We start from the raw sequence: 25,738 nt of genomic DNA, 5'->3' as shown, positions 1-25,738 counted from the left end.
CTACTACTGTTGCAGGCAGGGCGTTCCACACCCCTACTACTCTCTGAGTAAAGAAACTGCCTCTGACATCTGTCCTATATCTACCACCCCTCAATTTAAAGCTATGTCCCTTCGTGTTGGTCATCGCCATCCGAGGAAAGAGATTCTCACTGTCCACCCTATCTAACCCTCTGACTATCTTATATGTCTCTATTAAGTCACCTCTCAGCCTTCTCCTCTCTAATGAAAACAACCTCAATTCCCTGAGCCTTTCCTTGTAAGACCTTCCCTCCATACCAGGCAACATCCTAGTAAATCTCCTCTGAACCCTTTCCAAAGCTTGCACATCCTTCCTATAATGTGGTGACCAGAACTGCACGCAGTACTCCAGGAGCGGCCGCACCAGAGTTATGTACAGCTGCAGCATGACCTTGTGGCTCCGAAACTCAATCCCCCTACTGATAAAGGCTAGCACACCATATGCGGGGGGGCTGATTTAGCTCACTGGGATAAATCGCTGGCTTTTAAAGCAGGCCAGCAGCACAGTTCGATTCCTGTATCAGCCTCCCTGGACAGGCGCCGGAATGTGGCGACTAGGGGCTTTTCACAGTAACTTCATTGAAGCCTACTCGTGACAATAAGTGATTTTAAGGGCTGGTTTAGCTCACTCAGCTAAATCGCTGGCTTTTAAAGCAGGCCAGCAGCACGGTTCGATTCCCGTACCAGCCTCCCCGGACAGGCGCCGGAATGTGGCGACTAGGGGATTTTCACAGTAACTTCATTGAAGCTTACTCGTGACAATAAGCGATTTTCATTTTTTCATGCCTTCTTAACAGCCCTATTAACCTGGGTGGCAACTTTCAGGGATTTATGTACCTGGATGCCGAGATCTCTCTGTTCATCTACACTACCAAGAATCTTGCCATTAGCCCAGTACTCTGCATTCCTGTTACTCCTTCCAAAATGAACCACTTCACACTTTTCCGCATTAAACTCCATCTGCCACCTCTCAGCCCAGCTCTGCAGCTTATCTATGTCCCTCTTTATCCTATAACATCCTTCAGCACTATCCACAACTCCACCAACCTTTGTGTCATCTGCAAATTTACTAACCCATTCTTCTACACCCTCTTCCGGGTCATTTATAAAAATGACAAACAGCAGTGGCCCCAAAACAGATCCTTGCGGTACACCACTAGTAACTGAACTCCAGGATGAACATTTGCCATCAACCACCACCCTCTGTCTTCTTACAGCTAGCCAATTACTGATCCAAACCGCTAAATCACCTTCAATCCCATACTTCCTTATTTTCTGCAATAGCCTACGGTGGGGAACCTTATCAAACGCCTTACTGAAATCCATATACACCACATCAACTGCTTTATCCTCATCCACCTGTTTGGTCACCTTCTCAAAAAACTCAATAAGGTTTGTGAGGCATGACCTACCCTTCACAAAACCGTGTTGACTATCGCTAATCAACTTGTTCTTTTCAAGATGATTATAAACCCTATCTCTTATAACCTTTTCCAACATTTTACCCACAACCGAAGTAAGGCTCACAGATCTATAATTACCAGGGTTGTCTCTACTCCCCTTCTTGAACAAGGGGACAACATTTGCTATCCTCGTCTTCCGGCACTATTCCTGTTGACAAAGATGACATAAAGATCAAGGACAAAGGCTCTGCAATCTCCTCCCTGGCTTCACAGAGTATCCTAGGATAAATCCCATCTGGCCCAGGGGACTTATCTATTTTTACACTTTCCAAAATTGCTAACACCTCCTCCTTGTGAACCTCAATTCCATCTAGCCTGGTCGACTGAACCTGAGTATTCTCCTCGACAACATTGTCTTTCTCCAGTGTAAACACTGATGAAAAATATCCATTTAACGCTTCCCCTATCTCCTCTGATTCCACACACAACTTTCCACTACTATCCTTGATTGGCCCTAATCTTACTCTAGTCATTCTTTTGTTCCTGATATACCTATAGAAAGCCTTAGGGTTTTCCTTGATCCTATCCGCCAACGACTTTTCGTGTCCTCTCCTCGCTCTTCTTAACTCTCCCTTTAGGTCCTTCCTGGCTAACTTGTAACTCTCAAGTGCCCTAACTGAGCCTTCATGTCTCATCCTAACATAAGCCTTCTTCTTCCTCTTGACAAGTGCTTCAACTTCCTTAGTAAACCACGGTTCCCTTGCTCGACAACTTCCTCCCTGCCTGACAGGTACATACTTATCAAGGACACGCAGTAGCTGTTCCTTGAAAAAGCTCCACATTTCGATTGTACCCATCCCCTGCAGTTTCCTTCCCCATCCTATACATCCTAAATCTTGCCGAATAGCATCATAATTGCCTTTCCCCCAGCTATAATTCTTGCCTTGCGGTATATACCTATCCCTGCCCATTGCTAAAGTAAACATAACCGAATTGTGATCACTATCACCAAAGTGCTCACCTACATCTAAATCTAACACCTGGCTGGGTTCATTACCCAGTACCAAATCCAATGTGGCCTCGTCCCTTGTTGGCCTGTCTGCATACTGTGTCAGAAAACCCTCCTGCACACACTGCACAAAAACTGACCCATCTATAGTACTCGAACTATAGTATTTCCAGTCAATATTTGGAAAGTTAAAGTCCCCCATAACAACTACCCTGTTACTCTCGCTCCTGTCGAGAATCACCTTTGCAATCCTTTCCTCTACATCTCTGGAACTATTCGGAGGTCTATAGACAACTCCCAACAGGGTGACCTCTCCTCTCCTGTTCCTAACCTCGACCCATACTACCTCAGTAGACGAGTCCTCAAACGTCCTTTCTGCCGCTGTAATACTTTCCTTGATTAACAATACCACACCCCCCCCCCCCCCCCCCCCCCCTCTTTTACCATCTTCTCTGTTTTTACAGAAACGTCTAAATCCTGGAACCTGCAACAACCAATCCTGTCCCTGCTCTACCCATGTCTCCGAAATCGCCACAACATCGAGATCCCAGGCACCAACCCATGTTGCAAGTTCACCCACCTTATTCCGGATGCTCCGGGCGTTGAAGTAGACACACTTCAAACCAGCGTCTTGCTTGCCGGTGCCCTCTTTCGAACTTTTTACCCTATCCCTGACCTCACTACTCTCAACATCCTGTACACTGGGACTACAATTTAGGTTCCCATCCCCCTGCTGAATTAGTTTAAACCCCCCCGAAGAGCACTAGCAAATCTCTTCCCCCCCCCCCCCAGGATATTGGCACCCCTCTGGTTCAGGTGAAGACCATCCTGTTTGTAGAGGTCCCACCTACCCCAGAATGAGCCCCAATTATCCAGGAAACCAAAACCCTCTCTCCTGCACCATCCTTGTAGCCACGTGTTCAACTCCTCTCTCTCCTTATTTCTCACTTCGCTAGCACGTGGCACGGGTAACAACCCAGAGATAACAACTCTGTTTGTTCTAGCTCTCAGCTTCCACCCTAGCTCCCTGAATTTCTGTCTCGAATCCCCATCTCTCTTCCTACCTATGTCGTTGGTACCTATGTGGACCACGACTTGGGGCTGCTCCCCCTTAAGGATCCCAAAAACACGATCAGAGACATCACGAACCCTAGCACCTGGGTGGCAACACACCAACCGTGAGTCTCTTTCGTTCCCACAGAACCTCCTGTCTGTTCATCTAACTATGGAGTCCCCAATGACAAGTGCTCTGTTCCTCTTCTCCTTTCCCTTCTGAGCAACAGGACAGACTCTGTGCCAGAGACCTGTGCCCCATTGCTTACCCCTGGTAAGTCATCCCCCGCAACAGTATCCAAAACGGTATACTTGTTATAGAGGGGAACGACCACAGGGGATCCCTGCACTGCCTGCCGGTTCCCCCTCCCTCCCCTGACGGTAACCCATCTACCTTCTTCTTTTACCTGAGGTGTGACTACCTCCCTATAACTCTTCTCAATAAGCCCCTCCGCCTCCCGAATGATCCAAAGTTCATCCAGCACCAGGTCCCTAACGCGGTTCTCGAGGAGCTGGAGTTGGGTGCACTTCCCGTAGATGTAGTCAGCAGGGACACTCGAGGTGACCCTTTCCTCCCACATTCTGCAGGAGGAACATTCAACTGCCCTAGCCTCCATTCCCACTGAACTAACTTCCCAACTACTGAAAACTAAAAAAAAAACCTTGTTAGTTTAGAAATCTGACGGACAGAACTTTTTTTTTAGTTAGAGGAGGAGGATGGGTGGGAGACACTACGTAAGTAGTGTTTCGGCTAAAGCTGTCACTCGAGAACAGCCCCTTCACAAACCACCTTCAACTTACGCTGACCGTACTGCACGTATGCAAATCTCCCCGGAACAGCCAATCAGAAGCTCTGCTCTGCTGCCCTCTGCTGGATGCTTGCCTTCACTCTAACTCCTCGGGTCACTTGCGCAGATACACCTTCAACTTACGCTGACCGCACTGCACGTATGTAAATCTCCCCGGAACAGCCAATCAGAAGCTCTGCTCTGCTGCCCTCTGCTGGATGCTTGCCTTCACTCAAACTCCTCGGGTCACTTGTGCAGGTACACCTTCAACTTAATCTGACCGCACTGCACGTAAGCAAATCTCCCCGGAACAGCCAATCAGAAGCTCTGCTCTGCTGCCCTCTGCTGGATGCTTGCCTTCACTCTAACTCCTCGGGTCACTTGCGCAGATACACCTTCAACTTACGCTGACCGCACTGCACGTATGTAAATCTCCCCGGAACAGCCAATCAGAAGCTCTGCTCTGCTGCCCTCTGCTGGATGCTTGCCTTCACTCAAACTCCTCGGGTCACTTGTGCAGGTACACCTTCAACTTAATCTGACCGCACTGCACGTATGCAAATCTCCCCGGAACTGCCAATCAGAAGCTCTGCTCTCCTGCCCTGACAATAAAGAAATCCACATCCAGTAACCCCACCTCACCTTTTAGACACTGAGGCAATTTAGCATGGCCAATCCACCTAACCTGCACATCTTTGGACTGTAGGGGGGGAAACTGGAGCACCCAGAGGAAACCCATGCGGACATGGAGACATGCAAACTCCACACAGTCACCCGAAGCTGGAATTGAACCCGGGTCCCTGGAGTTGTGAGGCAGCAGTGCTAGCCACTGTGCCTGGAGGATCCTTCGGATGAGACGTTAAACCGAGTCTGTCCCCTGAGTTGAGTGTAATAGATTTTATGGAGCTATTTATAAGAATAGGAGGGCATCCATGTCACAAAAACAGATTATCGGGTCATTATTATGTTGCTGTGTGTGAGAGTTTGCTGTCCATAAATTGGCTGCCACATTTACTACTTTACGGGGCAGCACGGTAGCATTGTGGATAGCATAATTGCTTCGCAGCTCCAGGGTCCCAGGTTCGGTCACTGTCTGTGCGGAGTCTGCACATCCTCCCCGTGCGTGCGTGGGTTTCCTCCGAGTGCTCCGGTTTCCTCCCACAGTCCAAAGGTGTGCAGGTTTGGTGGATTGGCCATGGTAAATTTCCCGTAGTGTCCAAAATTGCCCTTAGTGTTGGGTGGGGTTATGGGGATAGGGTGGAGGTGTTGACCTTGGGTCGGGTGCTCTTTCCAAGAGCCGGTGCAGACTCGATGGGCCGAATGGCCTCCTTCTGCAATGTAAAAAAAATTCTATGAATTTACAACAGTGACCACACTTCAAAAATATTTATTGGCTGTGTAGCACTTTTGGACATATGGTCACAAAAGGTGCAATGTAAATGCAAGTTTTTCCCTTGCAAAACAATTAAACTTTGTATAAAGTTGAATAAATGGGCTAAATGTTTTCCAGTGCTGTATTCTGGTGCAGCAAGGCCAATGTGATGCTGCTTCACCTGTTAATTGCATGTATGCACCAGCAGGGGTTTCTGGATGAAAATCAGGAGCAGGAATTCTTTCATTTGACTCTTCGAGCAGATGTTGCCATTCAACTTAGAATGGTTAACTAGACGTAGACCAGGATCTAACTGAGTAATTTGTGTTGGTGTCAGATTGGGTTAGTGTATTTCCCAGTGATTCATCAATGGAGGCCGATAGATTTCCCATCAACCCAGGAGTGCCTATACCACATCTGTCATTGTACCACAGTATCACAAGTGATTAGCACTGTGGCTTCACAGCGCCAGGGTCCCAGGTTCGATTCCCTGCTGGGTCACTGTCTGTGCGGAGTCTACACGTTCTCCCCGTGTCTGCGTGGGTTTCCTCCGGGTGCTCCGGTTTCCTCCCACAGTCCAAAGACGTGCAGGTTAGGTGGATTGGCCATGATAAATTGCCCTTAGTGACCAAAAAAGGTTAGGAGGGGTTACTGGGTTACGGGGATAGGGTGGAAGTGAGGGCTTAAGTGGGTCGGTGCAGACTCGATGGGACGAATGGCCTCCTTCTGCACTGTATGTTCTATGTAAACCTTGGCGTGGGCCCTGATGGTCAAATATTTGGAAAAAGTGGAACCTGGGAAAAAAAGTTTGAAAAGCACTGCTGTAGAGCATACAAATAACATCCCAAAAATAATTGTCAATCAGGAGGTGAGAGGGAGGAACTAAAACAATAGTTGCCCCCTGTCGTCTCCCCACCCCCTCCACATTTCAAATGCTGTCAGCTGTCTTTAATGGACACACCTCAATGCAGATACAAACTGAATGAAATCTGCTCAGAATTGCTTAGGCAGCAGTGGAAGAGAAACCAGAATGCAAACAAAATTGAAAAGATTGTTGAATTATATAATTTTTAAAAAATTATATATAAGTCGGACTTGGAATAAAAACTAAACGCTTCTAACCAATACAAAGTTGGATGTTTGTTCAGCTTAGTATCTGTATTGAGTTGTTTTCCCCTGAGGTAAATTCTAAGTCAATGAATGAAGATGGGGAAATTGCATCTCTTCTCTTTCTTCCTCTCTCCCCCCCCCCCCCCCCCCCCCCCCCCCCCCCCCCAAACTCCCCGAAGAAAGTGATTATCATAACGAGGAGACAACTCACCCACCCTTCACCATTGTAAAAGGCAATGGTGGATGGGTTTTAGTAAACTTAAAAGAAACAACAAATGGTAGTGTGAGGGAGTGGGGAAAGATTTGAGTATTGAAAACCACTTTGCCAAGGGTATTTCTGATGAGGGGCAGCACGGTAGCACAGTGGTTGGCACACTACCTCCACGCCGGGGACCCGGGTTCAATGGCCTTGGGCGATTGTGTGGAGTTTGCACGTCTCCCGTGTCTGTGTGGGTTTCCTCCAGGTGTACCGGTTTCTTCCCACAGTCCAAAGATGTCCAGGTTAGGTGGATTGGCCATGCTAAATTACCTCTAGTGTCAAAAAGGTTAGATGGGGTTACTGGGGTGGGGGCATTGGCCGAGGTGGGGTGCTCTTTCGGAGGGTCGGTGCAGAAGCGATGGGCTGAATAGCCTCCTGCACTGCAGGGATTCTCTTCTATGATTGGAGAAAGGTCACCAAGGGAATTATAGCAATGTGCTAATTTTGTATTACAAAAACATACCTGTATCTGAAGAAAGTCATGGTGTCATGGATTCTGGAACTAGTAGGTAGGACTTTAGATAGGAGACAGAAATGTAGTGGTAATGTCACACAATTGATCATCCACAGGCCCAGACTAATGCCCTGGACACAAAAGGGTCAAATCTCACCATGGCAGCTTTGTAATTTAATTTCAATTATTTATGAAAATTTGAAAGACAAATCTAGTCTTGGTAAAGGTTTACTATCATTGCTTGTCATAAAAACCCAATTGATTCACTAATGTCCTTCAGGGAAGAAAATCTGCTGACTATACCTGGTCTGACCTACATGTTACTCATGATACAGCAATGTGGTTGACTCCTAACTGCCCTGAAAAGGCCGAGCAAGTCACTCCAATCCAGACAGACCACCTGGCATGATTTAGGCACTCAAAACTACAATGGCCTACCCAATCCTGCAAAGACCTCCTTGCTAACATCTTGAGGCTCGTGCCAAAAATGGGAGAGCGAGCCACTGTCTAGTTAAGCAACAGCCTGACTGCCATACTCAAAGAATCAAACCTTACTGGCAATGTCCCAGGCAGTGCCATTGTCATCCCTGGGCATGTCCTGTCCCACGGGCAGGACAGATGCAACAGAGTCAATGGCACAGTGTTATACAGTTAGGAAGGAGTTGGCTTGCGAGTTCTCAACTTTGACTCTGAACTCCATGAAGTTTCATGGCATCAAGTCAAGTCAAACACGGACAAGGAAACCTACTGATTACAACAGACTGCCCTCACTCTTGATGAATCTGTGCTCCTTCGTGTTGAACACCATTTCTGAGGAAGCACTGAGGGTGGCAAAACAACCACGTACTCCACATCGGGAATGTCAGTGTCCATAACCTAAAGTGGCTCGGTAGCACCACTAGATAGGATGCAGAGCTGGGCTGAGAAGTGGCAGATGGAGTTTAACCCTGACAAGTGTGAGGCTGACCATTTTGGAAGGACAAATCTGAATGTGGAATACAGGGTTAACGGTAGGGTTCTTGGCAATGTAGAGGAGCAGAGAGATCTTGGGGTCTATGTTCATAGATCTTTGAAAGTTGCCACTCAAGTGGATAGAGATGTGAAGAAGACCTATGGTGTGCTAGCGTTCATTAGCAGAGGGATTGAATTTAAGAGCCGTGAGGTAATGATGCATCTGTACAAAACCTTGGTCAGGACACATTTGGAGTAGTGTGTGCAGTTCTGGTCACCTCATTTTAGGAAGGATGTGGAAGCTTTGGAAAAGGTGCAAAGGAGATTTACCAGGATGTTGCCTGGAATGGAGAGTAGGTCTTACAAGGAAAGGTTGAGGGTGCTGGGGCTTTTCTCATTAGAACGGAGAAGGATGAGGGGTGACTTGATAGAGGTTTATAAGATGATCAGGGGAATAGATAGAGTAGACAGTCAGAAACTTTTTCCCCGGGTGGAACAAACCATTACAAGGGGACATAAATTTAAGGTAAATGGTGGAAGATATAGGGGGTATGTCAGAGGTAGGTTCTTTACCCAGAGAGTAGTGGGGGCATGGAATGCACTGCCTGTGGAAGTAGTTGAGTCGGAAACGTTAGGGACCTTCAAGCGGCTATTGGATAGGTACATGGATTATGGTAGAATAATGGTGTAGATTAATTTGTTCTTAATGGCAGCATTGTGGATAGCACAATTGCTTCACAGCTCCAGGGTCCCAGGTTCGATTTCGGCTTGGGTCACTGTCTGTGTGGAGCCTGCACATCCTCCCTGTGTGTGCGTGGGTTTCCTCCGGGTGCTCCGGTTTCCTCCCACAGTCCAAAGATGTGCAGGTTGGGTGGATTGGCCATGCTAAATTGCCCTTAGTGTCCAAAATTCTATGATCTATGATTAACCTAGGACAAAGGTTCGGCACAACATCGTAGGCTGAAGGGCCTGTTCTGTGCTGTATTTCTCTATGTTCTATGTACTGACTGAGTCCTGAAGGATAAATCTGCCAGACTGGGCCTTTCACCAAGCTACTCCAATACAGCTACAACGTGGCATCTATCTAACAATGGAAAAGTGCTGAGATAGGCCCTTTCCACAATACGGACCAATCTGATCTGGCCACTTACTGCTCCTTCAGTCTATGTTCAGTCATTATCAGCAATGTGATGGCAGGTGTTGTCGACGCTGCTATTAGATGACACACAGCAGTAACCTGCTCCCTGATGCTCAGTTTGGGTCCCCTCAGGGCCATTTGGTACCTGAACTCATTAAGCCTTAATCCAAACATGAACAAAAAAAGTGAACTCCCAGGGAGGTGAGAGTGACTACCCTTGACATCAAGACAGCATTTCAACAAATGCGACATCTCAGAGCCGAAGGAAAACTGAAGTTAGTGGGAATCGAGGTGGTGGGGAGAGAATTCTCCATTGTTGGGAGTCCTACCTAACAAAGATGGCTGTGTTGGAGGTCAATCATCTCAGTCCCAGGGCATCGCTGTAAAAGTTAGAAGAATCATATAATTCCTACAGTGCAAAAGGAGGAGGCCATTTGAGGCTGCACCAACCCTCTGAAATAGCACCCTACCAAGGCCTGTAACCTCACCTAACCTACACCTCTTTAGACACCAAGGGGCAATTTAGCATGGCCAATCCACCTAACCCGCACATCTTTGGACTCTGGGTGGAAACTGAAGCACCTGGAGGAAGACACTGGGAGAACGTACAAACTCCACAGATAGTCGCCAATGGTCTGAATCGGACCGGGGTCCCTGGTGCTGTATGGCAGCAATGCTTGCCACCATGCTGCCGTTCCTTAGGGTAATATCGTAGTCCAAACAGTCTTCAGCTGCTTCATCAATGGCCTACCCTCCACCCTAAGATCATAAGTGGGGATGGTCATTACAGTGTTGAGCATTTACGACTTGGCTACTGAAGCAGTCCATGTCTATTTGAATCAAAGCCTGGACAACATTCAGGCTTGGACTGATAAGTGGCAAGTAACACAAGTGCCAGACAATGACTGTTTCTTGCTGGAGATAATCTAAGACATTCAGTGCCATTACCAGTGCTGAGTCCCTCACTATCTACATCCTGGGAGTTAACATTGACCAGAAACGGAACCAGCCATATGGATACCGTGTGGCAACAAGAGCATATAAGAGGCTGGGAATTCGGAGGCGAGTAGATCACCTCTTGACTCCCCAAAGTCTGTTCCTTATTGGTAAGGCACATGTTGGGAGTGTGATGGAATACTCTCTGCTTACCTGGATGAGTGCAGCTCTAGCAACACTTGAAGTATGACAGTTCAGAACAAAGCAGTCTGCTTTATCACCCCATTGACCAACTTAAACATTTGCGCACCACCAGCACGAACTCTGGCAGCAGTGTGTACTAACTAAAAGATGCACTGCAGCAACTCACCCAAGGTTCCTTCGATACCACCTTCCAAACCCATGATCTCACCACCTAGAAGCATAACACCACCTGCAAGCAGCCCTCCAAGTAACATACCAGCGTGACTTAGAACTATATTGCTGTTCCTTCACTATCCCTGGATCAAACCAATGGGATTCCCTTCCTCGCAATACAGTGGGAGTACCTGCATCAGATAGACTGCAGTGATTCATGAAGGCAGCTCACCACTTTAAAGGACAATTAGGGATGGGCAACAAATGCTGGCCAGTGACATCTAGCAGAGGGCAGCAGAGCAGAGCTACTGATCAGCTGTTCTGGGGAAATTTGCATACGCGCAGTGCGGTCAGCCTAATTTGAAGGTGGTTTGTGGAGGGCCTGTTGTCAAGTGACAGTTAAACCCGAAACACTTCGTCAGTGTTTCCCACCCTATCTCCTCCTCTAACCAAACCCCCCCCCCCCCCCCCCCCACGGTTGTTGGGAAGCGGTAGCAGGGGCCTGTCGTGAAGGTGAGTGAATGCCTTTAAATGTGCTTACCTTTCAGCGGGAGCAGAGTTTGAGGGGATATCAGGTAAGCTCTTCCTTTCTTTTTCTTTTTCTTGTTTTTTTTAATCTAGAGGTGATGTCAGGAAAGGCAGTACAATGCTCCTCCTGCAGAATGTTTGAGGTGAGGGACGCCGTCAGTGTCCCTGCTTATTTCATCTGTGGGAAGTGCACCCAACTCCAGCTCCTCAAAAACCGTGTTAGGGACCTGGAGCTTGAGCTGGATGAACTTCGGATCATTCGGGAGGCAGAGGGGGACATAGATAGGAGCTTCAGGGAAGTAGTTACACCAAAGACTGGAGATAGATGGGTAACTGTAAGAGGGACTGGGAAGAAGCAGTCAGTGCAGGGACCCCCTGCGGTCGTTCCCCTGAGTAACAAGTATACCGTTTTGGATACTTGTGGGAGGGGGACTTACCAGGGGTAAGCCATGGGGTACGGGCCTCTGGCACGGAGTCTGTCCCTGTTGCTCAGAAGGGAAGGGGGGAAAGGAGTAGAACATTAGTAATTGGGGACTCAATAGTCAGGGGCACAGATAGGAGATTTTGTGGGAGCGAGAGAGACTCACGTTTGGTATGTTGCCTCCCAGGTGCAAGGGTACGTGATGTCTCGGATCGTGTTTTCCGGGTCCGTTTGACGGAAATCTTGCCGTTTTCCCTGCTGGATCACTGGTGAACTATCAGAGAAGCATGCCTTTTATCTCAAATTGGCTGCATAGAAAACAAAAATGAGGTTGAGGCTTTGAATTTATTTGAGACCTGAGACACAACCTGGGAAATCACACTATAAAGGCTCAGAATGCAGAGTACCTAGCCAATAGCATGTTTCCTGTGGATGGACATCAAGAATGTTTTTCAGTTCATCAATGTTCACAATTCCGATTTTTTTCCATGCAGCAACTACAGAAAAATCTCTAAAACATTCTTATGAATATACATTTCTCTAACGTTAAACAAAAGGTATTTTACATTGGACTCTCCTTTTCCTTTTATATAAGTTTGAATAATTTATATATTACAGAGTCAGATGGAATTCAACTTTGCCTCCATGGCTGCTTCTGAACAAGGTGTTTCTGCACAAAGTGAACGCCAACCAGTCAAGGCAAGCCAAGCAAATCACCAACCTAAAACATCCCAGGGAGGGCAGCCAATCAAACCATTGCAGAATGGAAAGACACCAAGCCTAGATGGTCTTGCTCAAGTCAGAAAGGAGAAGTCGTCATCCTTTTGGAAACTGAGTACTGAAAGATCCAGGCTGGAGCGCGAACAGTCTGATTACCAATGCGTAACCCCAAGTCAGATCAAGTCAATGGAGAAAGGGGAAAAACCACTTCCCTCCTACATGAGGCAAGAATCACTGTCAAAGGAGAAGGATGAAAATAAATCTGAGAAACCTTGGATGAAGAAGCAGGAACGAATAATCAACACCAATGTCTCATCTGTGTTTATTGATTTGGACAGGCCTCGAACAAGCCAGCCTTCAGTCGGTGTACTTGATGATTTCACTCGTGGCCATTCTGAGAAATCTCCAGAAAAAAAAACTCTTTCAAAAGAATCTGAAGATGAAGAGCACGATGACTCCTGTGCATCTGATGCACCATTCTTCTCACAGGTAAAGTTTAATATGAATATATATAATACATATATGGGTTGCTGAGATTTTAATGAATGTTATCTGTGGAGAATGTCAGATTGAATAGTAATGTTTTGTCATTTTAAGTAACTGAAAATGATGCAATATTGCAATGCGAACCCCAGTTCCGATATTGGGAGAATGTAACTGTAAAGAGATCACACTTCATCAATCAGGGAAAATAATGGCCATAGAAGGATAAAAATATTGACAAACTTTTAAAGGCAAAATATATACAGATAGAAAGGCAATCCTTGCACAACAGTGACAGATAGGCATTTAGGAAAATTCTTAATTTTTAAAAAATATTGCATTGAATTTAAAATCCTTGTTGTCTTCGGAACCCACCAGGCTCGAGACACACCCTCTCTTTGGTCTTGTACACCTTAAATCCCTTCTGGAAATCTTCAGTCCTCTTCATTTTTTATGCGCTGCCCAGCTCTCTTTATTGCGCGGGCCCCTCCTGTTTTTTTATGTTCTCTAAGTCTTGTGCAATGGCTACCTCCAGAAATGCTTTGGAGATGTTTCAGTCCCAAATATTGAGTTGCAGCTTGGGAAACATTTGCTATCTCTTATTTAAAGCACTGTTTTGTGGAATATTTAAATCTATTTTACTTCTGTTTTAATGCCCTTCCTCTGAGGGTCAGACTTCTTTCCAGTACTTGTACCTTACCTCCAGCCTTGGAATGAGAATATTTCAGTTACAGACTGTAAATAGACAAGAGGGCCAGAGTAAACTGCACAGTCTGATCAATAGTGCAACTTAAAATATTTTTATCACTCCTCACTACTTTAAGACAATTATACATAGATTTTAAAGTCACAGGGTGGCACAGTGGTTAGCACTACTGCCTCACAGCGCCAGGGACCTGGATTCAATTCCAGCCTTGGGTGACCCTGTAGAGTTTGCAAGTTCTCCCCATGTCTGCATGGGTTTCCTCCCACAGTCCAAAGATGTGTGAGTGAGGTGGATTAGCTATGCTACATTTTCCCTTAAGTGTCCAAAGATGGAATCCCTTCAGTTCAGAAGGCCACCAGACCCATTGAGTCTGCAATGGCCCTCCCCCAATCCCTGTAACCCCAACCAACTGTTGGACACTAAGGGGCAATTGATCATGGCCAATCCACCTAAAGTACACATCTTTTGACTGTGGGAGGAAACCCACATAGACACTAGGAGAACGTGTAATCTCCACACAGTCACCCAAGGCCGGAATTGAACCCGGGTCACTGGTGCTGCAAGGCAGCAGTGCTAACTACTAAGCCACCATGCCGCCCTAAAGATGTGCAGATTAGGTAGGGTTATGGATATCGGGTGGGGAGTGGGCCTAGGTAGGGTGCTCTTTCGGAAGGTTGATGCAACCTTTTTCTTAAATAAATTTAGATTACCCAATTATTTCTTTTTCCAATTAAGGGGTAATTTAGCGTGGCCAATCAACCTAACCACATCTTTGGGTTGTGGAAGTTAAACCCATGCAGACACGGGAAGAATGCACACTCCACAAGGACAGTGACTCAGGGCTAGGATTCAAACCTGGGTCTTCAGCGCTAACCACTGCGCCACGTGCTGCCCTGGTTGATGCAGACTTGATGGGCCGAATGGCCTCCTGCACAGTAGGGATTCTATTCTATGGAGATGGTTGAAAGATCATTAAGTTCATTTAGATGTCCAAAAACAATGTTTATGAATGGTGTTTGTGCATGTGTGGGAAGGGCGATGACCACAAAGTTAGAACTGTAATAACTTTTCTTTTCCTTTTTACAGATTAATACAAGTAATTCTATTCTAAAGACTGGATTTGATTTCCTGGATAATTGGTAATTCCTCCTTCCTTCAACTCACCAAAACCCACCTTTTTGGCCAATGGTTATGAAAGTAACACTTCATTCAAAGTTCTGGAGCAGAGGTGGATGAAAGCGAAAATATTACTCAACTGACTTCAGCAGTCATCCTTCCAGTCAACCAACTAAGATAACACTACAGATTTGTACATTGTTGCACTAGCACTATGTGTGACATTTGAATTTTCTTTCTATAGATCGAAAATTAATCCCTTGAAGAATGATAATTCACGAGTAGGTGGACATTGAATTGAGTTAATTTACCCGTTAAAATACTCAGCAGTGAGATTCAATTGTAAATTTCAAACCAGGATGCCTGCTTTTGTTCATCATTCCATGGACATCTAAACCAGAATAGTATTGGTTGTCTTAATCAATATTTGACGAATGGTAACTTTAATCAAGAATCTAATCTAATCAGCAGAAGGAAAGAACGTAAATTTATCATGTTGAGACTTTCTAGTGTTGAATATGTAAGTCCAGGGTGGCACAGCGGTTACTGCAGCCTATGACACTGAGGACCCGGGTTTGAATCCTGATCACTGTCTGTGTGGAGTTTGCACATTTTCCCTGTGTCTGCATGGGTTTCACCCCCACAACCCAAAGATGTGCAAGATAGGTGGATTGGCTATGCTAAATTGCCCCTTAATTGGGAAAAATAATTGGGTACTCGAGATTTTTAAAAAAATAGATGCAAGTCCAGGCAAGTGTCTATCCAGTAAAATTGCTAGCTTCCAAATTGATGAATCGGGTTGCAACAGTTGAGTTTTTATATTTATGCTATATTACGATTCATGTATGCACACCTTGTATATAAAATAAATCTAAATATCAATTGTTTTTGAGGATTCCAAAGTAAGAAACAGTATCAATGGTGCTAAGAAGTTAGTGGCAAGATTCCTATACAAAGAATGACTTTCCAAGATCAGGTGATCAGAACTACATTTTAATAACATTTGTTGTAAAAAGTGGAATAGCTCCACTCGTATTGATTGATTATCAGCTACAATAGTGACATTTTACAGTCACCAGCATTCCTTATGATTCTGTGAAAACATGAGAGTCTGCTTTCCAGTCCAGTTTAAATGAGTGAATTCATAAATTGAAAATTACTTCATAACAGCAAGATTGGTTCATTACTTAAAATACCCCATGGAGTGCAGAAAGTAACATTCCAGGGTTTTGCATTTAAAATGGATAAGTATAATCCGTAGCATAAGAAAACATTCTTGAGTCAGCTTCTTGGGAACACATTTTAATGAATAATGCCACATTCATGTAAAAATATTACACTAAAGCAATAAGATCCTTCAATGTTGCTTGTATTTTCTCCATCACATCTGCTAGAATTGTAACTTATAGTACAGATTTAAACGCAAGAAATAACTAGCCACTTATTTTGTTAAATATTATGCGTATGACAACTACTAACCTCAATTATAACTAGTGATAAAGATAATTTAAAATGCTGCGGCTGTATAAGTGTAATAAATCATACTCCAGTAGTGAGCTTACTTGTCGTTCGGTTGTAAAAGCTGTAGACTAGATATTTGTCATGTTGCCGCGCCTTGCATCAGAGGATTCTTGTCTTCCACAGGGCTTTTCTGTAATATTGTCCATCCAATAAGCTATGCCAACCTCTTATGTAACTCTGAGCTGGCTTGATGTTCTTACTGATGTGAATTTATGTATGCTGCAGATAAATATTTGAAATACTGCACATAATTATCTTGAATTCATTTTCAACTCTGCACTCTACCCCCGACTGCAGGTATAGGCCTGCTGCACCCTGCCTAGTGCAACAGGCAAGTTTTGCCATTTTGTCAAAGTTGCTGGGGAAATCGCTCACGGGGCACACTTTCTAAAACAGCCAGCGCTGTCTGAAAAGTATCATTGCACTTGTGAAAGTTTGCCTAGGTTTTTTCTTTTTCAAATTAGAACTAATTTCAATGAAAATGTCAAAACAATAAACAAATTTTAGAGAGCCGGTCCATAAATAGAAAGCAAAACACTGTGGCAACTCTGAATCAAAATTACTCACCGGTTCGACAGGATCTATGGAAAGAGACATTTAGGATCGATGATGCCAGACCCAAGTATTCCATGCTTTGTTCCAATTGACTTATTCATCACTCAGCTAAGAGTGGCAGATGGAGTACAATGTTGGTAAATGTGTGAAATTTTGGTAGGAATAACAGCAAAATGGACTATTATTTAAATGGTAAAAAATTGCAGCATGCTGCTGTGCAGAGGGACCTGGGTGCCCTTGTGCATGAATTGCAAAATGCCGCAGGTAATTAAGGTGGCAAATCAAATTGTCCTTCATTGCTAGAGGGATGGAGTTTAAAAACAGGGAGGTTATGTTGCAGCTTTATAGGGTGTGGGTGAGACCATACCTGAAGTACTGTGTACCGTTTTGGTCTCCTTTGAAAACTGGCAGTGAAGGGAGTGCAGAGGAATCATAGAATTTACAGTACAGAAGGAGGCCATTCGGCTAATCGAGTCTGCACCGTCTCTTGGAAAGTGCACCCCACCCAGGCCCACATCTCCACCCTATCCCTATAACCCAGTAAACCCACCCAACACGAAGGGCAATTTTGGACACAAGGCAATTTAGCATTGCCAATTCACCTAACCTGCACATCTTGTGTAGCCATCTGGGATGGCCACTTCCAGAATACAAAATGGATGATCACAATGACTGTAGGGAAATATGGACAATGTTAAGATTGCAAGCAGGCACAGAGACTGTATGCGTATTGAGAAGGCAACTCCCAGACGAGACAGAAACTGTAGGTCAATTAACATATTGATGGCCCATCTCCGGGAACAAAGAAAAGACACTCAAGCAACCGATCGAGCTCCAGCCACCCCGGCCCCAGTTCCCCAAACCGAAAGCATAAACAAAGCAAGGCCAACGGCCACCTAGGACACGCCCAGCCATCAGGGCACCCACCCCTTTACTGGTCAAGATCAATACCAATGAACACTATGCGGCCCAATTAAGCAGGGCCAAGTTCAAGGCCTGCCCAAAAGCACACAAAGCCCCCGAGAGAGAATCGTTCTCTTGGACTCGGCTCTCGAAGTGGAGACACCCGTCCACCAGCTGCACCAGAAGCAAGTAAGTCCAAGGTCAACGCGCGCCATCAGACGGACGACCTTAGCTGTTCTCCTGTTACCTTTTTGTACCCAACAGCCTCCGATCCGAACAACGGCCATTGTTTCTCTGACTGAGTGGGCACCCGAAGTATAGGCATTAGCGTTAGAGATAGTTTAGTTTGTGGTATTTCGTGCATGAGTAGATATTCTGTGTAAATAAATAGTATTGACTTTGAACTAACTAACTGGTGTATTGGTTCTTTGATCAGTATTAGAGTTTGAACCTTGTGGCGGTATTGAAAGATACCTGGCGACTCTAGAGCAAACATAATTAGGATTAAGGAAGGCAACCATATTGACCGCTGTATTTAGAACCAGATAAATATAGCAACACTTTGGACTGTGGGAGGAAACCGGAGCACCCGGCGGAAACCCACGCACACATGGGGAGAACATGCAGACTCCTCGCAGAAAATGACCCAGCGGGGAATCGAACCTGGGAGCTATGAAGCAATTGTGCTAACCACTATGCTACCCAAATTCACTAGGTTGATACCGGAGTTGAGAGAATTGGTTTAAGGAGAGACTGAATGGACTGGACTATATTCATTGAAATTTAGAAGAATGAGGGGAGATCTTATAGAAACATACAAGATAAAAGTAGTTAGGTGAAACTAATAGCCTCAAAATAAGGGGGAGAAGATGTAGGACTGAGTTGAGGAGGAACTTCACCCAAAGGGTTGGGAATCGCTGGAATTCCCTGCCCAGTGAACAGCTGAGGCTACCTTGTTGAATGTTTTGAAAGCAAAGACAGATTTTTCAACAGTAATGAGATTAAGGGTTATGGTGAGGTGGGTAAGCGAAGCTGAATCCAAAAAGATGTCAATCTTATTGAATGGCAGAGCAGGCGCAAGGGGCCAGATGGCCTACTCCTGCTCGTTACGTTCTTATTAGGTAGAAAAGACTAGCTTCACTGAATTTAATCAACTGAAGAAAAATTAGAAATCCAGCAGCCTCCATCCAAATTAGCCAATGCTAAAAAATATCTGTGCCATACCTTATCTGTTTTCCTTTTTCTCATTTTAGTGAAGATGACAGTGAGTCAAGTGCTAATACTTCACATAATTCCACCATCCAGCAACACAGCCTTTGTTACACTTGAAGTGAGCAGCACGGTACTCCAGTGATTAGCAGTTGCTTCACAGATCCAGGGTCCCAGGTTCAATTCCCGGTTTGGGTCACGGTCTGTGCGGGTTTCCTCCCACAGTCCAAAGATTTGGTTAGGTAGATTGGCCGTTCTAAATTGCCCTTAGTGTCCAAAAATGTTAGGTGGGGTTACTGGGATAGGGTGAAGGGGTGGCCTTAAGTAAGGTGCTCTTTCCAAGAGCCAGTGCAGACTCGATGGGCTGAATGGTCTCCGCCTGCACTGTAAATTCTATGAAGACAGGAGTTGGCTCCAGCAGCCTTCCTGAAACCTTGAACCAGGCTAACACCTTTCAAAAGCTAGAGATCCACACTTGATAATGTCAGCATCATCAATGAAAGGTACCATACTGTACATGCAAACCCTTTACCACTTTATTCCTATGGGACTCGCTTCCTTTAGCATAGCAGCACCTATGCAAACTTGGAGCCTTAAGAGTTTATCAAAGCTGTCTCAAAAGGCATGAAGTCAGCTTCACCTCTGCCAGTCTTCTCCCATTATCAACAGGTTGCCGATAGTTCAGAGAAATGCTTTGATGTCCAGGAATTCAATGTGGCAATCTTTTGTTTAACACCAAAGCATTAGAAATTACACTGCCTTCAATCAGAAACCTTTGCTTTCTTGGTCTTGTCAATGATCAATGTCAAATCTATGCTTAACCTACCTTTCTGCACTATAAAGGACCCTGAAAATGGCTCATTATCCTGCCACTCAAAGTGGTCATTTAATGACAATGCAAAGACCACCTGCTGGATTAGTATTCAGCTTGAAATCTGACAAGATTGACAAAGATGATAGGAAAAGGAGACTTCCGGTGACGGTGGGCGGCAACAGAGGGCTCCTGTTCGGAAAGGCATTTTCAGGGCTTTAAGCCCGGCCCCAGGGTCTACAGAGGCACAGCAGAAGATGTCACGGGTCAGTAAGAAAACAGCCGTTAAAAAAGCAGCTTGAGGGCCCGTCGGGGAGTGGAGAGGTCACCAGGGAAAAAGTAGGCTGGAGCACCAGGGGAAGCCGCATTGCTTAAGGCTGAAGAAATAACCAAGGTGATGGCTGCAGAATTCGAAAGGCAGTTTACAAAGCACTTGGAGGTGATGAGGGAGGTTTTGTGTGCTGGTGGAGGAGGTGATTGCCCCGGTGACGACAGCGGTGGCGAGCGCAGTGGCGGAGGTGTGGGCAAAAGGGGAGGTACTGAAGGAAGCGGAGGAGACGGTGTTGCAGCATGGTGGTCAACTTACCGCGATGGGGAAGGAGATGCGGAAGGTGATGGAGGTGAACAAGGATCTGCGAGGAAAATTGGAAAACCTGGAAAACAGATCCAGGCGACAGAATTTGAGGATTGTGGGGCTGCCCGAAAGAGTATTTTGATGCTATGCTGGCGAAGCTATTGGGGCAGGTGGAGGATCCCTCCCGATATGAACTGGATCAGGCTCCTCGGTCATGGAGACCTGTACCAAAGGCGAGTGAGCCGCTAAGAGTAGTGACTTTGTGCTTCCGTAGGTACAGTGTGAAGGAGAAGGTCCTGTGCTGGGCCAAGCAGAAGCGGGTGGTGCAGTGGGCTGGAGCTGGCATACATGTATACCAGGACTTTACGGTGGAGCTGGCGAGGAGGCAGGCTGCTTTCAACCGGGTGAAGAGGGCACTGTACATTAGCACAGTGCAGTGCGGCATTGTATATCCAGCGAAGTTGAGGATGACTTATAAGCTCAAGGACGTTTATTTTGGAAGCAGTGGAGGAGTTTGCAAAGGCAGAAGGACTGTGGCAGAACTGAGAAATGGCCATATGCCGATGTAACCTCAGGACTGTATTTCCTTCTTTCTTGTCTCTTTTTTGTCTCACTGCGTGCGGGTGTACGGGCTAAAGGAGCCAATGGTGTGTATATTTGGACAAGGAAAGTGATGGGACTTCTAGAAGTGAGGGCTCTTTGGGGTGTAGGTGGATATGCAGGGTGTGCGCACTAAAAGGGGATTTCTGGGTTTTCCTAGGGCCGGGCAAGGGAATGGGAGTGAGGTGGGGGGAGGGGCTGCGGCCACCCGAGCCTGGCAGAACAGGGTCCGAGTGGTCCAGCCGGGGTGGAAAGCTGGGGGGAAGGAACTGAGGTTGGGGGGAGTTGTTTTGCAAGAGGCAGTGGGCGGGAGGAGTTGGAGGGGAGGGGGTAGGTTTACAAGTCTTGGGTCCCAGACTCCTTTTTTCCCCCGATTGTTTTATTGGATTCATTTATTGACAGGTGGGCCATTGTTTGGGATGGTTGTTATTGTTAAGGGGATTGATTTTGTATTTGTTACCGTTTACTGTTTGTGGGTGGGGTGTGAATTTTGGAGGAAAATGTGAAAATGGAGAATAAAAACTTTTTAAAAAAGATGATAGGAAAAACAAAAAATAAGTTGAGAAATACAAGATATTCAAATTTTGGAGATGACATACCCTCCTGGGGGGTCAGATCCTCTTTGCTGCTAGGGCGTAATCAGATCACTTTACCATATAGGGAGCATCTCCACCATTAGTTTAATAGATGTAATGTTTTGCATGGGGTCCTTCATCACATGATGACTTAAACAAAATATTATTTTGCAAGAAGCATGTTAACAGGCGAGCTGTACTAGAAATGTGAAATCGTACTCAGTTCTCTCTTCTCTCTCTCCCTCCCCCCCATGGAAATTGTATTTGATCTTAAAAGTGACTACATTTGGCAAACTGCAACCAGCCACCACTTCCATAGCTTTATTTGAGAATATATAAGGCAACTTGAGAATGATCAGCATCTTTAATATAGACAAAATTCATTTCCGTTACAAAATGTATTATGAACATGAATTTTAAGTAAACAAAACATACAAAATGCCACTGAAAGTTCTACTATAATGTAGAAGAAAAGAGTGTTTGTAATTAGACGTTTCTGCAAAACAGTTTAAGAAAATAGTGCAAATTTAAAACTGAATCTCAGTGGCATTGTGAAAAGAACCAAAGTTGAGTCAAGGGAAGGTTAGATGTTCTGGAACATGTTCACTTGACTCCATGGGGTAAATACAGTTCTCTTTAAGCAATTAATTTGTGACAGAAATCAAAAACTGTTCAGGTAATCAAATCCATGACAACCAATCTGGCTTTCCAGTAAAATAAATAATTTTTGGTTTGGGGTAGAAGCTTCTAACAATTACTTAGCTGTACATTTCCCATAGTGCAATGGCATCACTCCGTACTCATGTGAACATGTTCCAATTCACACAAACTGCAAGCAGAAATATGTGTTAAAGCTCACAGGTCTGCGTAAATTTTGAAATATCAAAAAGAGGTAAGGGACATTATAGCTAGATGGATGTGCCAAAAGGGTTAGCATCTGTCTGTTTCTGTGTATCTCATAAGCAGGCGAGAGATTACGTTTGTGTGACCCAAATTTAATTTTGAGTTTATGCCGATGAGAATGAATTGCTTTCAGATTAGTAAACCCCATTGCAGTGACAACTTTGAATCTCTGCAAGCTTCCTTACACAGCTCTTGGTGCCTCTATTTGCCAAACTGCTTTAGTTTGCGGGGTTCTAAAGTGGATAAATTCATACTAATTCAAGTCACAGATCTAACTCATGATGGTCTGAAGAAAATCCACCCAAAAATACAGTGAACCAAAACCTGACAAGCTCTGACTAAAATGCAGCAGCTTCAGTAATCCACAGGTGTTACTGGGAACTCTTTAATGATGAATGATCAGAGTCTGAAAAGCTACATGTAGAAAACACAACATTTAACATCCCTGCAGTATTGATACAGGAATTAGTTAACCAATATGCATGTTTGTAAAGACCTGATTTGAAGTAAATTGTTGTCAGCATTTTGATCACTGTTAAAATGACTTGCGTATCACAGTCAGGTAGTAGTCTGTTTATAAATTATCAACCCGTTCTTCAAGTACAGTACCTCCAAATCCAAAATAAACAATACCCATTCTTTTTTCATGAAGAAATCCAATGAAGAGGTTAAAGTTCTTTTCTTCCAAATATTAAATTAAACAATATCAAAAAGTACCAAAAATCAAAAGGACCCAATTCCTTTACATCTTTTTTTATTATAAAAATAACTTAATATTAAGCAAAGAAAGCTGTACTTTGTTCAGTCTTCAGGAGCTCCTATGAGTTTTTGGGACAATGAGAAGTGGAGTCTGTATTAAGTACTTCTAGCATTGTTCTTTTTGTTGGAAAAGTCTCCAATACAGCTGGAAGACTGGAGTACGATGCTGGTAGGCTAGGGTTGAAATAAATGAAAATATTATATCCTACATCAGTCAATTCATAATGTTTTCTAAAATACATCAACATTTAGAATGGCACTTTTTATTAAAATGCCAGTACCACTCTATCATAAACCTAATGATAATAATCTATTATTGTCACAAGTAGGCTTACATTAACACTGCAATGAAGTTACTGTGAAAAGCCCCTAGTTGCCACACACTGGCACCTGTTCAGGCACAATGAGGGAGAATTCAGAATGTCCAATTCATCTAACAGCACGTCTTTCAGGATTTATGGGAGGAAACCGGAGTGCCCAGAGGAAACCCACGCAGACACAAGGAGAATGTGCAGATTCCACACAGACAGTGACCCAAGCCGGGAATCAAACCTGGGACCCTGGCACTGTGAAGCAACAGTGCTAGCTACTGTGCCGTCCACTAAGGTCTTAAACGGTTATGGCAGACAACTACTCTAGCCATTCACCACCAGATCTGGCTAAAGCACACGAGTCCAGCCCGTCTGCTAAAACTGCTCATTATTCCAGGATCATCCTGGAATGTAATGCTAACCCCTAGCTTCTTTTCTCCACTACAGAACATCTTAAACCCCTCGCCCCATCATCCAACAGTAATGTGTCAGGAGTTCACAGACTTATTTGTCACAAAGGTACAACTGTCCCATCAGCTGCCTCTTCTATATCCCTCTCTTCCACTTGCTTACCAGGCCAAACTTCCTCTTAAAGCTTCCTCTGACCTAGTTCTAGTTTCTCTGCCATCTTCCCTCATGCCCTCTCTGGGTTCATTTTCATGAGGCCCACCTCCAGTCCCCTTAATTGTATTCCCACAAAACTGCTGATACAACCTCCCCTTCGGATCCCAACATTAAACTTTTTTTTTTAAATTTAGATTACGCAATTATTTTTTCCAATTAAGGGACAATTTAGCGTGGCCAATCCACCTACTCTGCACATTTTTTTTTTGGGTTGTGGGGGCGAAACCCACGCAAACGCGGGGAGAATGTGCAAACTCCACACGGACAGTGACCCAGAGCCGGGATCGAACCTGGGACCTCAGCGCCGTGAAGCAGCTGTGCTAACCACTAGGCCACCGTGCTGCCCAGGATCCTAACATTAGCCGCAATTGTAAAAAGCTCTGTCTAGTCAGGAGTTGATCCTCCCCTTGAGATTTGCGATCATTGCTCTCTCCAAAATTTCAACCCTTGACCCCGCTGGACTTGGAGACTTCTGTCCCATTTCCAATCTTCCAATGCTCTCCAAAGTCACCTTCCAGATCTATGTCAATCTTTCCCTGAACTCCCATGTTTAAATCCATCCAATCAGGTTTCCACCCTGCAACATTCAAGCAGCTTTTATTAAAGCCGCACATGGGGTGGCGCAGTGATTAGCACTGCTGCCTCATGGACCCGGGTTCGATCGCGGCCCCGGGTCACTGTCCGTATGGAGTTTGCACATTTTCCCGTGTCTGCGTAGGTCTCACCCCCACAGCGCAGGGTAGGTGAATTAGCCATATCTTTTTATTAAAACAATAAAAAATATATACAAGCCAAACAGTACAAACGCTAATTTTGTGTTGGAGAAACAGGGTACCCTCCCATCAGTACCTATGTGGTGGTGGGGGGGGGGGGGGGGAGCGAGAGGGTGGATACTCTGATTATTAAAACAGTTCACAACACATTTCTACAAAAAACAATTGGTAAAAGCACTAAACTTTGCGCTGGAGAGACCAGATACCCTCACCTCTGTATCAACAGAAGGAAAAGGAAGGGGTGTGGTGGAGCGGGGCCCAATAGGACACAGTCTGAACGATCTACAGAGGCAGAAGAACAAAAGAACGTTCAATTATGATGTGCCAGGTTCTGGGAGCCCCCCATGGGGGCGAGGGGCGACAGTGACAGGCACGAGTGAGATCTGCAGTGAGCCTCATGTGCACCCTCCGCTCCCGACACTGGGCGGCTGACAGCCTTCATGCTAAACTGCCCCTTAATTGGAAAAAAAAATAATTAGGTACTCTAAATTTATATTTAAAAAAGTAAAACCACACACAACATCCTGTGACTGACTAAGGTAAACTCTTCCTCTTCATCATTCTCAAATTGTCTGCAGCCTTTGACACGGTTGATCATATCACCCTCCTCCCAAAATGCCCTCACCTGGCTCCATTTTTATCTACCTAATTATAGCCAGAGAATCACTTTACCTCTGGTGTTGCTCAATGATCTATCCTTGGGCTCATCTATTTTTTTAATCTACATGCTGCCCCTCCTTGTCATCATCCAAAAGCATGGCATCAAATTTTCACGTTAACACTGATGACATCCACCTC

The 25,738-nt window shown here is 45.1% G+C and overlaps 2 protein-coding genes across 7 annotated transcripts in view; one reads left to right on the top strand and one right to left on the bottom strand.

Annotated features, from left to right (window-relative positions):
• c1h1orf198 (chromosome 1 C1orf198 homolog) overlaps positions 1-16,589 on the top strand; it is a 45,376-nt gene extending 28,787 nt beyond the window's left edge. For both annotated transcript variants that reach the window (XM_038815649.1, XM_038815652.1), the window contains 2 exons: positions 12,416-13,006; positions 14,793-16,589. In XM_038815649.1, the coding sequence (XP_038671577.1) occupies positions 12,416-13,006; positions 14,793-14,849 (648 nt within the window). In that variant the 3' untranslated portion in view covers positions 14,850-16,589. The remainder of the gene's footprint in view (positions 1-12,415; positions 13,007-14,792) is intronic.
• A 5,326-nt stretch (positions 16,590-21,915) lies between these two features.
• ttc13 (tetratricopeptide repeat domain 13) overlaps positions 21,916-25,738 on the bottom strand; it is a 74,042-nt gene continuing 70,219 nt past the window's right edge. For all 5 annotated transcript variants that reach the window (XM_038815590.1, XM_038815598.1, XM_038815608.1 and 2 more), the window contains one exon: positions 21,916-23,406. In XM_038815590.1, coding sequence (XP_038671518.1) covers positions 23,292-23,406 — 115 coding nt within the window. In that variant the 3' untranslated portion in view covers positions 21,916-23,291. The remainder of the gene's footprint in view (positions 23,407-25,738) is intronic.

This window comes from Scyliorhinus canicula, chromosome 1 (genome assembly GCF_902713615.1).
Source record: "Scyliorhinus canicula chromosome 1, sScyCan1.1, whole genome shotgun sequence".
Taxonomy (NCBI): domain Eukaryota; kingdom Metazoa; phylum Chordata; class Chondrichthyes; order Carcharhiniformes; family Scyliorhinidae; genus Scyliorhinus; species Scyliorhinus canicula.
This window is presented reverse-complemented; position numbering and strand designations above follow the sequence as displayed.